The sequence below is a fragment of the Lagenorhynchus albirostris genome, chromosome 14 (assembly GCF_949774975.1).
Source record: "Lagenorhynchus albirostris chromosome 14, mLagAlb1.1, whole genome shotgun sequence".
NCBI classification, from domain to species: domain Eukaryota; kingdom Metazoa; phylum Chordata; class Mammalia; order Artiodactyla; family Delphinidae; genus Lagenorhynchus; species Lagenorhynchus albirostris.
Genome location: NC_083108.1, coordinates 62,245,987 through 62,258,775, shown reverse-complemented (window position 1 = coordinate 62,258,775; position 12,789 = coordinate 62,245,987). Strand labels below are relative to the sequence as shown.

The window sequence follows — 12,789 nt, the reverse complement described above, 5'->3', positions numbered from 1 at the left end:
CTTGTAGTGTCCCTGCCACGAGGGGTTCAGACTGGGGGAAACAAGTGTTCAAACAATTCAGATGGAAACCGGTAACAGAGCATGGGTAAAGAGAGGGGCATGGTGGGTGGCTGGGTGTCCTGGGAGGGCGAGTGGGATAGGACTGCAAATGCTCAGCCACGGGAAGGACAGGTCTCTCAGGCAGGGGAACAAGCAGGAGGCAGGGCGACCAGGTCAAGAACGGGGCTCCTGTGAGGATCTGGGGCAGCCTGGCACGGTGGGGGCAGCAGGCAGGTGCAGACACTGGAGGAGGGATCCTGGCTCAGAGCTGAATCCACAGGCTGCCATGCACACATTCTGGGCATCAAAGTGACTGGAGAAAGAGGATGGAGTCCATGAAGCAAGAGTTGACAACTTGAAGCTGAGTGGTGAACGCACAGGCATGGGGTCTTTAAACTACTCGGTCCTATGATCCATATTGAATTTTTTAAAATCCAGCAGAATTCCTTTAGAAATCAACCCTCTAGGTACATAACCAATATCACTGCCCTGAGGAATGCTTTTCAGGGGCAGGTACCCCTTGCCCTTCATGACCAGGGCAGGAAGATAATCACGTGGTCACGGTCCTTCCCACCCCAGAATGCCCACCATGGGTCCTGGACCAGCCATAGCCACCAGGTCAGGAATGGCAGTAACAGCTGGAAGACTTCTGACCAGGAATGGACGTAAGGGATGCAGCTGGTAGGGGGGTAGGGTCACCTATGAAAGGACGCTGGTGTGGCTGGGGACTGGCTGCAGCCTGTGCAGAGGCCAAAGATCAGCTGGGGCTTGCGGTGCTGTGCCAGCAGTGTTGTGCCAACTGCAGCAGAGGGGCCTGCCACCCTTTGGGGCCCAGTGACCCATGGGGAGTTGCTAAAACTGCCAACAGGATGCCTACCGGCAGCAGCTCCTCCAATGGGCTCTCTCAGTGCACATGGCTTGGGTTAACTTCCAGGGCCATCTCCCCGCTTCCCCAAAAGAGGCGTGACCACTCTTTCAGGTGAAAAAGTGGTTTGCCTCGCCAGTCCTGCTACGGTTCAGCAAGCACTCCTCTGTGACACGCATCCATGCCTCAGTTTCCTCACCCTACACGGGAGTAACAAGTGCACCCGCCCACTCTCAGGGCCAGCACAGAGACGGTGGGTGAGCCAACACAACAACTCCTGCAGCAGGGTGCACAGCACACCCCCCCCGTTTCAGCTGCTGTTGTCGCTGCTGTTGAGAAAACCCTGGATGACGGAGGGCTCCCATCCCCTCATGTCACTGTCACTCCTGGCCTGGGGCAGTAGAGACAAGGGTCAGGACTCTGAAGTCAGTGTCTCACCAATCACTTTCTAGTTTCTTCGCTGGGACTTGTGGTGACCAGACAGGGCCCCTGGCCTTGGGGCACAGACATTCTGGAGCTGGGCTATACACGGACATCAGCCCAGTCACGTGGATGACAACTGGGCTATGAAGAAAGCGGTGGGCTCAGCAGCTTCCCTGCTGGAGAACAAGGGCCAGAGTCACACCAGGGAGGCACAGGGCTGTTCGGAGGCCTGCGTGGGCTAAGCCACAGAAAAGGGTCGGCCAAGACTCAGTGGCTTCTGCCCATGGGAGGGACCACAAGCCACAGGCAGGATCCGGACATGCAAGTTTCAGGACACTCCCTGTCCTTCTGAAGACCTCTCCAGACCCTTGGAAGTTGCTGTTTCGTTGTCTGTTCTCTTCTGCTTTTTTGCATTTTGTTTCTGGCTAAATAGCACTCGACTTTCTCCTTCTGGTCTAGGCTGAAATTTCCACACCTCCTAGGTTCCTGACCTGGAGCTCACACCTCCCTAGGGGTCCTTGGCAGAAGAGGCAGCTGATCGGTCCGCCCTCACTCTGCTCCACACTCCCTCAGCCCTTCGTGGCCCCTGACTGGAACCCTGATGAGGGCTGCCCTCCCCAACTGTGTCCTCCCCTTGCAATCTGTTCAGCCCAGCAGACATTTACTCCACGCCTTAAGATGCAATCTGCTGTACTGAGGGGTGGGAGGTACAAAAGTCTCAAGACTAAGATGGGAAGAGATGATCAAGGTGGTCCTTTTATGTATTCACCGTTCACCAACCCCATGGCATACGAGGCGCTGCTCACTTCTCACACACACTTGTTCTCCAGGAGCTGACAGACCAGACACGCGTGCTCAACACTAACCCAACAACCCAGGAGGCAGGCCCAAGGCCCACAATGACCAGCTCGGGGGCTCTAAGGGGGGCTGCTCCTGTGGTCCTGCAGGGAAAGTGGATGTTCCACAAAAAGCCCATCTGAACCCACCAAGAGTTTCACAACTACCCTCCCCAGAGGCTCCCGTGTCATCAATCCCCTAACCAGACTCAAAGGTTCCACCTTCACTCCCCAAGGCTCCTTCTCCTGCCAGGGCCTGGGGAGGGGGCATCAGGGGACGCATCACTGAGTCCCGAGCCCTCTGCTAGAGCGCGAGTGGAGGTCTCTTCCTTTTCCCTCCCACCACCCCTGTGAGACAGACTGGACTCCTGCCTTTGCATGGATGAGGGAGATGACCCAGAAAGGTGACGTATGCAAGGTCACTCAGCTCACACGTGGAGAAAGTGGGTGTTCCCAAGCTTCACAATGGCTGCTGGCGCACGTAATGAAGGCCACTGTCATTGAGAAGGTGGCACACACAACACCCAGGAAAATATCTACTCTTGCACTCTTCAGCAAGTGGTTTATACGCCAGGTGCCATGCTTCATAGGATTGGAGTCTTACAGGAAACTCAAAGGGGCTGAGATACAAGATATCAGGGGGTGACCCACTTTAGGCAGGGTGGGCAGAAAAAGATCTTGAGTATTTAATATTTAAGCAGACATGTCAATGAGGAAAAGGAACTAGTCATGAATACAGTGAGGGGAAGTCTACCCATTGTGGAATATCTTAAATACTCGATAACAAATTGTTTAAAGGGAGAGAACAAAGAAAGAATTTGGAATGCTCAAGAAGCTGAAAGACCAGAGAGGGTGGAACGGGGTGGGGGTATGAGAGCAGGTGGCTAGGCCAGGCTGGGGTGGGGGTGGGGGGGACATCTGGAGCTCTGTTCGGACTCTGAGGACAGTCACTGATGGGTTGTCAGCAGGGCAGTGATGAGTGAGTGGAGGCAGAAGTCCGGGGAGGCCCGGAGGAGGCAGAGGCAGTGCAGGGCTAAGAAGAGGCTGCACTAGAGTCCCTTCAAGGGCCCTCCTAACCAGCCCCAACTCCAAACTGCTTTTCCTCAGTGGAAGCCAGGAGCCGTTTATTCAGCCTATTCTCTCAGGAGCTACTCAAGAGCGAGGTGAGGACAGGGAGCCCCCTCCCACTGAAACTTCCCAGGTCTTCGCTTGGCTTCCCTCATTCAACTGTAAATTACCTCGGTTCAAAACATTTCCCAAGGGATGTCCCTGGAAGTCCAGTGGTTAAGACTCCGTGCTTCCAATGCAGGGGGGCACGGGTTTGATCCCTGGTCTGGGAACTAAGATCCCCCACATGCCGTGTGGTGCGGCCAAAAAAAAAAAAATTTCCCAAGTCGGCCAACTTTAAACAACAGCATAAACACGGGAGAAAGTCAGAATTAACATGTCAGGTATCCTGACCTTCTTTTTTAATGCTGTGAACACAATAAATCAAGGCACCAAGAATCACGGCTTTCAAAATGAAACCTGGAGAGAAAAGAGACAAATCTGAGAACTGAGAACACCCACATGATGTCAGGCAGAAAGCCTCTGAAACTGCTCATCCCAGTGGTGGCAGGCGGAAGGGCTCCCTAAAGTGCCCAGGCCTTAACCCCGGGAACACGCCAACAGTAGATGCAGAAGGGCCTTTCCAGATGTAATTAAGGTTATAGACTTGAAAGCAGGGACATCATCCTGGATTATCCAGGTGGGCTCAATCTAATCTGAGCCTTTAATAGAGAATTATTTTCTCTGGTTGAAGGCAGAGAAATGGGGCAGAAGAGCCCACCCTTGCTGGAGGGGGCCACATAGGAAGTGTGACAGAGAATGGAGGCAGCCTCTGGGAACAAAGACTGACCTTGGAAAGGTTAACAGCCAGTTAGGAACGATTTCGCCTCAGTCTTCCAACGCCATGGAACTGAACTTAGCCAACAACCTGAATTAGCTTGAAAGCAAATTCTACCCCAGAGCCTCCAGGAAGAAATGCACCTGCCAATATCTTGATTTCGGCCCTGTAAGAGCCCGAGGAGAAGATTCAGCTGAGCCCACTTAGACCTCTGATCTACAGAACCTGTCAGATAATACACCTGTGTTGTTTTTAAGCAACACAGTTTGTTGGCAGCAACAGAAGAGTAATAGCAGCAATCTGGCAAAAAAAAAAAAAAAGAATCCAGTTTCTCTAGAAGCAGAAGGAGGCTGAATCAAGAAGTACTCAGTTGGTCCTCTTCAATGGCCCCCCCAGCCCTCTGACACTCCCCCACCTGCCCCATTTCCTTTGGGGCAACTCATTCTTCCCGTCCTTAAATTCCGGGCTCCCTCAAAGAGGACTCTCTGCCCTGGGGGCCTTTCTTACAAGAGCCCTTAAGTAGGTCAATCCTCAAGATTTCATCGATTGGTAACTCCAACATTCACTGATTCTGCAATATCGGCACATCTGTCCCCAGACAATTCCACCGCAGGGCCCGGAGCCTAGCTCTCCAGTCCCCACTGCCTGCCCTGGACTGAGAGCTTCCCTGCCTTCCGCCCCACTTCCTTCCTTGCACACTGCTGCACCCCACCCCCTCCATCCAGTTAGTCATCAAGGACCATCTGCGCTCGCTCTCTGCTTTCTCTGGAATCATCTTTTTTCAGTTTCTACCACTGCCTAATGCAGGCCTTTAGAATCTCTTGCCTGACTAGGTCATTCCACAACCATTTTACGGAGCGATGTGACATACAGTGCTCTAGCAGGGGGAATACAAGCATGAAAAACGACAGGTCCCCAGACCCCAACAGCTCAAAACTCTCATAATGGGCCTCACTGGTCTCTCTCCTCTGTTCTTGATCCATCTTCGGGGACTCAGGGGATCTTCCCAACTCTGGCATCTCACCACCTCAAAGCAGGCCCCATGACAAATAGAGGCTCATCCCCCCAGCACAGCACTCCCACAGCTAACGGGTCAGCCCCCGCTGGCCCTCCTTGCACGATCATCTCCTCAAACCCCAGAACTCAGCCTAGCACGAGGTCCTCCACGCGGTGGGCACTCACGCTCCCCACTCCTCAGCTTGCAGTGATGGCCCTTCACACTCCTACTTATCATTCTGGGACTCAGTTTATTCGCCGCCTACTCCCCAACTGCTCAAGCAAACCGTCAATTCCAGTAGGAGAAAGCCTGCCCTGTAACTGCGCCTTGGCGGCGGCGGCGCGTCCCCCAAGGTCAGGGGCTGATCCCCGCCAGCACAGCCCGCCGGTCCGGCAAGCCCGGTAGAAGACAGTAAACCAACAAGCAGCCGGTGCGGAGGAGCGGAAGCTCCGCGCGCGAAGCCCAGGGCGCCCGGCAGCCCCTGCATCGATGGTCTCAGCAGCTGAGACTGAAGAGGAGGCACCAACCCCAGCTCTTCACTCCCACTCCCGACCGAAGGTCGCTTCCTGACAGCCTCTTCCTGCCACCCTCCGGCGAAGTCCACGGGGGGGAGGGGGGTCACCCGTAGATTCTCGCCCCCACCGCCCCTTCTGCCCACCCCCTCCGCCCTCGCCCCGAGGCGCTTTCTCCGAGGAGGAATCGCAAAGCGCCCAGACCTGCAGAAGCCGCCACTGGCGGCCCCGGCCTCCTCCGTCCGCAGTGGGACGCAGAGCTGGGGAAAGGTTGCCTCCCAGGCACACAAATGACGAATGAGAAAGCTCAGGACGATGACTCAGAAGCCGGGGCTCGCCGGCTGGCAGAGTTCGGCCCAGGAACGCTAACCCGCGACCGCGGCGGCCGAGAGCGGAGGGGACAGAGGGGAGGGCCACGCCCCGGTACCCCGCGATCCGGCGCCCGGAATCCCCCGGTCCGGCCGCGCCTCCCCCTCCGCGAGGAGGGCTGAGAGGAAGGATGAGGAGGGGAAGGCTGAGGGGAAGGCCGGGGGTCGCGCCGCCGCCGCCTCGGCCCCTACTCACATTTGGCTGACGAGCTTCTGCCGGAAGGCGGCGCTCCGCCAGTCGGTCTCCTGCCCCGAAACGTCCATGCCGGTGCCCCGCTCCCACCGCCTGCGCCCCGCTCGGCAGCCGCCGCCTCAACCGCAGCGCCAGGCCCAAACCCGGAAGCCGTCGGCTGCGTCTCGGCCGCGCCGGAAGCGGAACGGGGATTGTGGGAACTGGGGCGCGAGCGGGGGCCTGTGGGAAATGGAGTCCGCGGGCGCCCGGGAGCCCCACCCCCACCGCGCTCCCAGCCGCCCGAGGCTGACGGCAGCTGCACCTCGTCGAGTGCCTAGCCTGTGGCCCTACTGTGGGCTGGCCCTGCAAGTCCAGGGGATCCACACCCCTCGGGGAGACCGCGCGCGGCCACCCGCTACCTGAGCGGATGCCGTGGAGAGATTATCAGAGATTTATCAGACACCTGCTGTGCCCCTGCTGTGCCCGCACGATCCGGGCCCTACTTCCCTGAGGCTGCCTTCCAGCGCCGCGTCCCAAGAGGGACCAGACGATGCTTCTCTCCGTTAGACTTTTGGAATCTCATATCCCACCAATGGCTATATTTTGTAGGGGTTGGAGATGTGAGGAACCCAAACCACACTGTTAATTTTTAGACACAGGCTTTCCTGTTTGGCCCAACAGGAGAACACCTTCCAGATGCTCGCTGACAGCGCACAAACTTGCTGAGTGGAGGAGGCAGGGGAGTTGGAGGCAGGCGGGAATGGACAGGGGTTGAAGCCTGAGGATACTTTTAGGAAGATAAAAGTTCTGCCAGACTGAACCTATGCGGCCTTTCTGTGGCCCTGCGGAGGGAAGACAGGTGACAAAAATCCTAAGCCCAACTTAGGTCCCCAAGTGGTAAATAGACAGTCACCAAGATGGGCCTCACAGAAAGTGAACTGGCACCTACTGACGCCTAATAAGTGCCTGGCCCAGGAGGGGCTGTGTCCACCCCGTGTCCCTGAGCCCCAGGCAGGAGTAGGGGGTGGGGGGGAGGGATTGGGAGAGGAGGGAGTGAGCAGGTTCCCCAAAGGGGCCCGTCTTGCCCTCAGGTTTCAGGTTTTGCATTGATAGGAGAGCTGTTCACAGCTTCAAACTTTTTTGCTCTCATTCTTTCTAAAATAATTTTAAAAAATTCTGTCCTGGGAATTCCCTGGCTATCCAGTGGTTGGGACTACGTGCTTTCACTGCCAGGGCCTGGGTTTGATCCCTGGTCGGGGAACTAGAATCCCACAAGCCACGTGGCCACCAAAAAAAAAAAAAAAAAATCTGTCCCTAGGGTAATCGACTTGTCCTGGTTTGCCCAGGACTATCCTGGGTTTAGCTCCGAAAGTCCGTGTCTTGACGACCCCCAGGCTGACCAGAATGGTTCATCACCTTGTCTCTATCCCTCTTGCACATTTAAAAAAACTGAGATCTAATGCACATACCATATAATTCACCCTTTTAAAATGTACAATTCAGTGTTTTTTGCTATATTCACATATTCGTAAGGTTGTGCAACCATCACCACTGTCATGAACATTCTTCCACTGTCATGAACTTTTTTAAGTTGACCTATAAATGTTTCTCTGTGAATCACTGGAAAGGTGTAACTGCGGTGTGTCCTATATTGTATTTGGACTTCAGATGCATTTTGTTATTTAAATCCTCAACCCTGCAGATTCCATTTACCAATTTATGGAAAACTTTGGTCTCATAACTCCATTGGCAAAGCCAGTCCTCACTGTCAAATCCTTAGACCCTTGGGGCTTTTGGAAGAAGAGGATGGACATCACATCCAACTCAAGTGAGCTTGTTATGTTAATGGGGACCCCAGGACATCTCTCCCTATTCTGCATGCTGGTTCTTTTTCTTTCTTTCTTTTTTTTTTTTTTTTTTTTGGTTGCGCGGGGTCTTAGTTGTGGCAGGCAGGCTCCTTTGTTGTGGCTCCAGGGCTCTTCATTTGTAACATGCGAACTCCTAGTTGCAGCATGCATGTGGGACCTAGTTCCCTGACCAGGGATCGAACCCGGGTCCCCTGCATTGGGAGCACGGAGTCTTATCCACTGCGCCACCAGGGAAGTCCGTGCACTCTGGTTCTAGGAAGGTGGAGAGAGCATGGCACATAGATTCACAGACAGACTGACAGACAGAGGCCCTGTTAGGATGTGATTTCTTTTATGTTATGATTCCTACTCATCGTGTATGAAACCTATAGGATTTAAGGTATGTTAAGCTAAGTTTAGTAGTTCAAAATGGAGTCACAGTGGCCAATGTGAATTTCCATATTAGTTGTTTTGAAACATCACTAAAGAACTGGGAGTGTCTGTGATAAACTGAGAGTGTTACTTTAGATAAGAAAGCTGTTGGGCAACGTATGTCACTGGAACAGAAGGAGCAACTGATAAAGGCGAGATCCCCTCCCCTGGGCATAACTGTTGCTCCTTAAAAAGAGACCACCAAGCTGAGTAACTCAGAGTGTTCCAGATGGAGGCTGCCAGAGAGCTACTTCCCACTCTGCTTATCCAGAGACCCATTGCTGGACTGGAGACCCTGCTTGTGCAGAGACACCTCCTTCCTGACTTCTCCTCAGAGTGGTTTGTGACCCTCTTTTCCCTACTTCAACTAACCTGTGTTGTGTGCTAATTGTGTGCAATAAACTAAGTGGTTCATGAATTAAATATTGGCTATGGATATTGTATGTCTCCAATCCAGTGATTCCTTCCTGTCCTTACTGTTGGGCCCTGAGACAAACAGGTCCAGAATATTGTCAAGAATTTGTCATCAGGATAAACTTAAGTGCTACCCCCTTTGGTGTTTGCTCCAGTCTTCTATTTCTACTCATCCCTTCCTCTGGGGCCCAGAGGTGGTGATACCTTGGTTAGAGTTTGGATGGTGACTAGGGATCACCATCCCTAGGGAAAGAGAGGTAGAGACAGCTACAGACCTCTTGGCCTTGGGGAAAGAGGGAGGCCACAGGAAGGTCGATCCTGAAATGGACCTGCATGGTTTAGACCCTGGGGAGGAAATGATGGAGGAAGCTGAAGCTGGCCAGAGGTGTGACTGTATCCCACACCACTTGGGGTGGGCTCCTGGCTGGGCTAAATCTCTGTTCTGCTGGTTCCTGAGGCTACCTTGCCATAGCTGGACCCTGTCACTGGCCACACATTTGGTGGACACCATCCTGGGCCCTGCAGGAAGCAGGAGCTGGAAGCTTCGCAGGTGGAGGAATATTCCCCCTAGAGAGCCTTGCACACCCTCTCAGAGGCTCTGGCTCTCTCCTTCCAGCCTCACATAGGGACCCCTCTGATACCCCTCCTCATTTAGTGCTCAGTCCCTGGAAGGTGCTGACCTGCCCCTCTTGAAACCGCACACCTCAGATGGGATTTGAACCCAGCCAAAACTCAGATTGGGACTCAAACCCACTGTCTTTTAATTGATACCGCACACCTGGTCTCAGGATTTATCAAAGCTCAGGTTCCTTATGTCTCAGTGCAGAAGGAATTCAGCAAGAGGCAAAGTGATAGGTGAGAAGTGGATTTATTTAGAGAGATACACATTCCATAGGCAGAATGTGGTCCATCTCAAAAGGTGAGGGCAGCCCGAAAATATGCGGTGGTCAGCTTTTATGGGCTGGGTAATTTCAAAGGCTAATGAGTAGGAGGATTATTTCAACTATCTTGAAGAAGGAGCAGAGGTTTCCAGGAAGTTGGCTTTTTATGGTCAGCCTCGGAACAGTCATGGCGCCTGTGGGTGTGTCATTTAGATGCTAATGTATTACAATGAGCGTATAATGAGGGTCAAGGTCCACTGGAAGTGAATCTTCCACCATCTTAGACCTCATTGGTTCTAACCAGTTTTTGTCCTGTCCTCAATGGCTATGTCATTTTTTTTAAAGGTTGTGCCCTGCCCGCTTCCCTCCTGTTTCACTATCATCCCAGCACCTGCTAGATGTAACCCCTCTTCTGTGTTTGGCCTGGAGCCTGCAATCATTTATGAGTGTGGTGTTGGGGGGCAGTTATTGCTTCTAAAAGCAACACACAGTAGAAACTTTAGAAAGGACCAAACATTATAAATCCCATCACTGAGGCAGCCAATGTTCATATTTAGGTAAATTTCCCCCCTACCCCACCATTAGTTTAAAAAATAAAATAAGTCATGAGCTGGATGCCATCTGGATCCTGTATTTAAACCTACATCATAGCAGAAGCATTGTCTCAAGTATTAACAAGTCTTTATTAACCAGAATTTTAATTATAATTTAGAGTATAGAACTACATCATGGGCAAATCTATATACAGACAACTGTAATGGGTGTAAAATACACACAATTTTAACTGCAAGATCATATGTCAAGGGCTTCCCTGGTGGCACAGTTGTTAAGAATCCACCTGTCAATGCAGGGGACACAGGTTCGAACCCTGGTCCGGGAAGATCCCGCATGCCATGGAGCAACTAAGCCTGTGCACCACAGCTACTGAGCCTGTGCTCTACAGCCCACGAGCCACAACTGCTGAAGCCCGGGCACCTGGAGCCCGAGGAGAAGCCTGCGCACCGCAACAAAGAGTAGCCCCCGCTCACTGCAACTAGAGAAAGCCCACGCGCAGCAACGAAGACCCAAAGCAGCCAAAAATAAACAAATAAAATAAATAAATTAAAAAGAAGAAAAAAGATCATATGCCAATCTGAAATACGAGGGAAGGGGGCAGGGCACAGCCTTTAAAAGAATGACATAGGGGGCTTCCCTGGTGGTGCAGTGGTTGAGAGTCTGCCTGCCAATGCAGGGGACGTGGATTCCTGCCCCGGTCCAGCAGGATCCCGCATGCCGTGGAGCAGCTGGGCCCGTGAGCCATGGCCGCTGAGCCTGCGCGTCCGGGGTGGGGGTGGGGGGGAAGAATGACATAGCCATTGAGGACAGGACAAAAACTGGTTGGAACCAACGAGGCCCAAGATGGTGGAAGATTTGACTTCCAGTGGACCTTGAGCCGAATTATACTCTCATTGTAATACATTAGCATCTAAATGACATACCCAGAGGCACCTTGACAGTTCTGAGGCGGACCTTCAAAGGCCACAAAGTGGGCTGTTGCCCACTTCCTGGAAATCTCCGCCCCTTCTTCAAGATAGCTGGTATAATCCTCCCACTCCTTAGTCTATGAAATTACCCAGCCCATAAAAACTAACCACCCAGGGGCTTCCCTGGTGGCACAGTGGTTGAGAATCCACCTGCCAATGCAAGGGGACACAGGTTCAAGCCCTGGTCCTGGAAGATCCCACATGTCGCGGAGCAACTAAGCCCGTGCGCCACAACTACTGAGTCTGTGCTCTAGAGCCTGTGTGCCACAGCTACTGAGCCTGTGCTCTAGAGCCTGTGAGCCACAACTACTGAGCCCACATGCCACAACTACTGAAGCCCGCGCACCTAGAGCCTGTGCATGCTCCGCAATGAGAAGCCACCACAGTGAGAAGCCTGCGCACTGCAACGAAGAGTAGCCCCCGCTAGAGAAGCCCCACAGCTAGAGAAAGCCCGTGCGCAGCAGCGAAGACCCAACACAGCCAAAAATAAGATAAATAAATTTATTAAAAAATAAAACTAACCACCCCATATTTCAGGGCCTTTCACCTTCTGAGATGGCCCACACTCTGCCTGTGGAGTGTGTATCGCTCTAAATAAATCCACTTCTTACCTATCACTTTTTGTCTCTCACTGAATTCTTTCTGTGATAAGACATAAAGAACCTGAGCTTCCAAAAAAAAGGCTTGGGGGCGGGGCGGGGGGGTGGCGCCAGACTTCCCTGGTGGTCCAATGGTTAAGGCTCCATTCTTCCACTGCAGGGGCAAGGGTTCGATCCCTGGTCCCTGGTCAGGGAACTAAGATCTCACAAGCTGTGCTGCATGGCCAAAAAAAAAAAAAAAAAAAGAGTCATTGCTACATCACAGCCCCTAGATTACCTGCTGCAGGTCATCCCACAGGACCGATGCAGCCCGGTTTATTTATGGACAGATGTTGCAGGAGAAGGGGGTGTGAGAGGATGGTCATGTCCCAGGAATCGGGCAAGTCCCTGGGACTGGCCGCCAAGTGAGGATGCTTGGCTTCGTGAAGGAAAGAATTCAGGAGTGAGCCACAGTAAAGTGAAAGCGAGTTTATTTAGAGAGGTATACATTCCATAGACAGAATGCGTCCCTCTCAGAAAGTGAGAGTGGCTCCGGGCTGTGGGAGTGGTTAGTTTTTAGGGCTGGGTAATTTCAAAGGCTAAGCAGGAGGATTATTTCAATTCTTTGGGGGAAGGGGCGGGGATTTCCAGGAATTAGACCACTGCCCACTTTTTGGCCTTTTATGGTCGGCCTGGGAGCTGTCCTGGCCCTGGTGGCTGTATCAGTTAGCTAATGTATTATATTGAGCATATAATGAGGCTCAAGGTTCACTGGAAGACACACTTTCCACTGTTTTGGACCTAGTTGGTTCTAACCAGTTTATATCCTCGATGGCTGTGTCATTCTTTTAAAGGTTGTGCCCTGCCCCCTTCCCTACTGTCTCACATCCACTTTGGTTCTGCTTTTTCACAATTGAAGATATGCCACAGTGGGTATCCTCCACTACGCTGTCTCACTTCCATCTGGAGTATTTCTCCAATGTAGATACCCAGAAGTGGCATTGCTGGCTTGCAGAG

At 52.8% G+C, this 12,789-nt stretch overlaps 1 protein-coding gene across 9 annotated transcripts in view; it reads right to left on the bottom strand.

Moving 5' to 3' along the window:
• Positions 1-6,291, bottom strand: part of MED15 (mediator complex subunit 15) — a 61,527-nt gene extending 55,236 nt beyond the window's left edge. For 3 of the 9 annotated variants that reach the window (XM_060121743.1, XM_060121744.1, XM_060121748.1), the window contains exon 1: positions 6,122-6,290. In XM_060121743.1, the coding sequence (XP_059977726.1) occupies positions 6,122-6,189 (68 nt within the window). In that variant the 5' untranslated portion in view covers positions 6,190-6,290. Of the gene's footprint in view, positions 1-6,121 lie in introns of all 9 variants that reach the window. The other 6 variants (XM_060121741.1, XM_060121746.1, XM_060121742.1 and 3 more) reach the window with 5 other exon arrangements.
• Between the last annotated feature and the right edge of the window lie 6,498 nt (positions 6,292-12,789).